This window comes from Muscardinus avellanarius (genome assembly GCF_963383645.1).
Source record: "Muscardinus avellanarius genome assembly, chromosome: 4".
Lineage (NCBI taxonomy): Eukaryota > Metazoa > Chordata > Mammalia > Rodentia > Gliridae > Muscardinus > Muscardinus avellanarius.
In genome coordinates, this window is record NC_137789.1 from 108118271 (window position 1) to 108119389 (window position 1119).

Sequence of the window (1119 nt, forward strand, 5' to 3'; positions counted from 1 at the left end):
AAAATAAAAAGGGCTGGGGATGATGTCTCTCAGACATCCTGAGCCTGAGATGCCCTGGGTCAATTTCCAGTTCGGTGGGGGGGGTGATGAGAGATGAGAGAGAGAGAGAGGGAGAGAGAGAGGAGAGAGGAGAGAGGAGAGAGGAGAGAGGAGAGAGGAGAGAGGAGAGAGGAGAGAGGAGAGAGGAGAGAGAGAAAGAAAAAGAAAGAAAGAAAGAAAGAAAGAAAGAAAGAAAGAAAGAAAGAAAGAAAGAAAGAAGAAAGGGAGGGGAAAAAGGAAGGAAAGGGAGAAGGAAGGAAGGAAGGAAGGAAGGAAGGAAGGAAGGAAGGAAGAAAGGAAGGAAGGAAATTCTACAATTCAGTAGTACAGGCTTTTGGGGAAAAGACTTCTGCTTCAATTTATGTAAACAAAAAAATCATAATGTACTAAACGCACAGTGTTTTTATTGTAATATCTTGTTGCCTTCTAAAATGAATTGGTGGTATCATCAAGTTAAAAAACCTCCACATATTAAAACAAAAAAATTTTATTCACTGGAATTCAATTTGCAATATACATGTATTGTGAAGGAAGTCTGATTTTTAGGAAGTTATAACAACATACATGATAGACATTAAGTCAACAAATAAAACAAACAGAATCTTTAGAAGTCTTCCCAAAATTTCATCTTCCAGACTTTGGGGAGTAGTAGTAGAAATTAATATCCAGTTTTTACCAGTCATATTCAGAATACTCCTGCTCCCTAGGGGGAAAAAAAGAGAAAATTATCCACAAATGAACACAATTGTAATCCTGATTTGTTCAACTTCATCTAATACTTGCATTATAAAAATAAAATGATGAAGCCGGGCGTGGTGGTGCACGCTTATAATCCCAACATTTGGGAGGCTGAGACGGGAGGATCGTGGTTCGCAGACAGCCTCAGCTACTTAGTGAGGCCCTCTGCAACTCAGTGAGACCCTGTTTCAAAATAAAAAATAAAAAATAGGGCTGGGGGTGTAGCTCGGAGGTAGAATGCCCCGGAGTTCCATTCCCAGTACCAAAATAAATAAAATAAAGTAAAATTATGAAGGTAAGTTTCTAAGGTAACACTCTATTTGTAACTAACCAATGAACTAA

At 38.6% G+C, this 1119-nt stretch overlaps 1 protein-coding gene across 1 annotated transcript; it reads right to left on the bottom strand.

The window, feature by feature from the left end:
* Window positions 1-581: 581 nt before the first annotated feature.
* Window positions 582-722, bottom strand: MRLN (myoregulin; the record flags this gene model as incomplete). Its single annotated transcript, XM_080694587.1, has 1 exon — window positions 582-722. The coding sequence occupies one exon, from the start codon at window positions 720-722 to the stop codon at window positions 582-584; it is 141 nt and encodes a 46-aa protein (XP_080550713.1).
* Between the last annotated feature and the right edge of the window lie 397 nt (window positions 723-1119).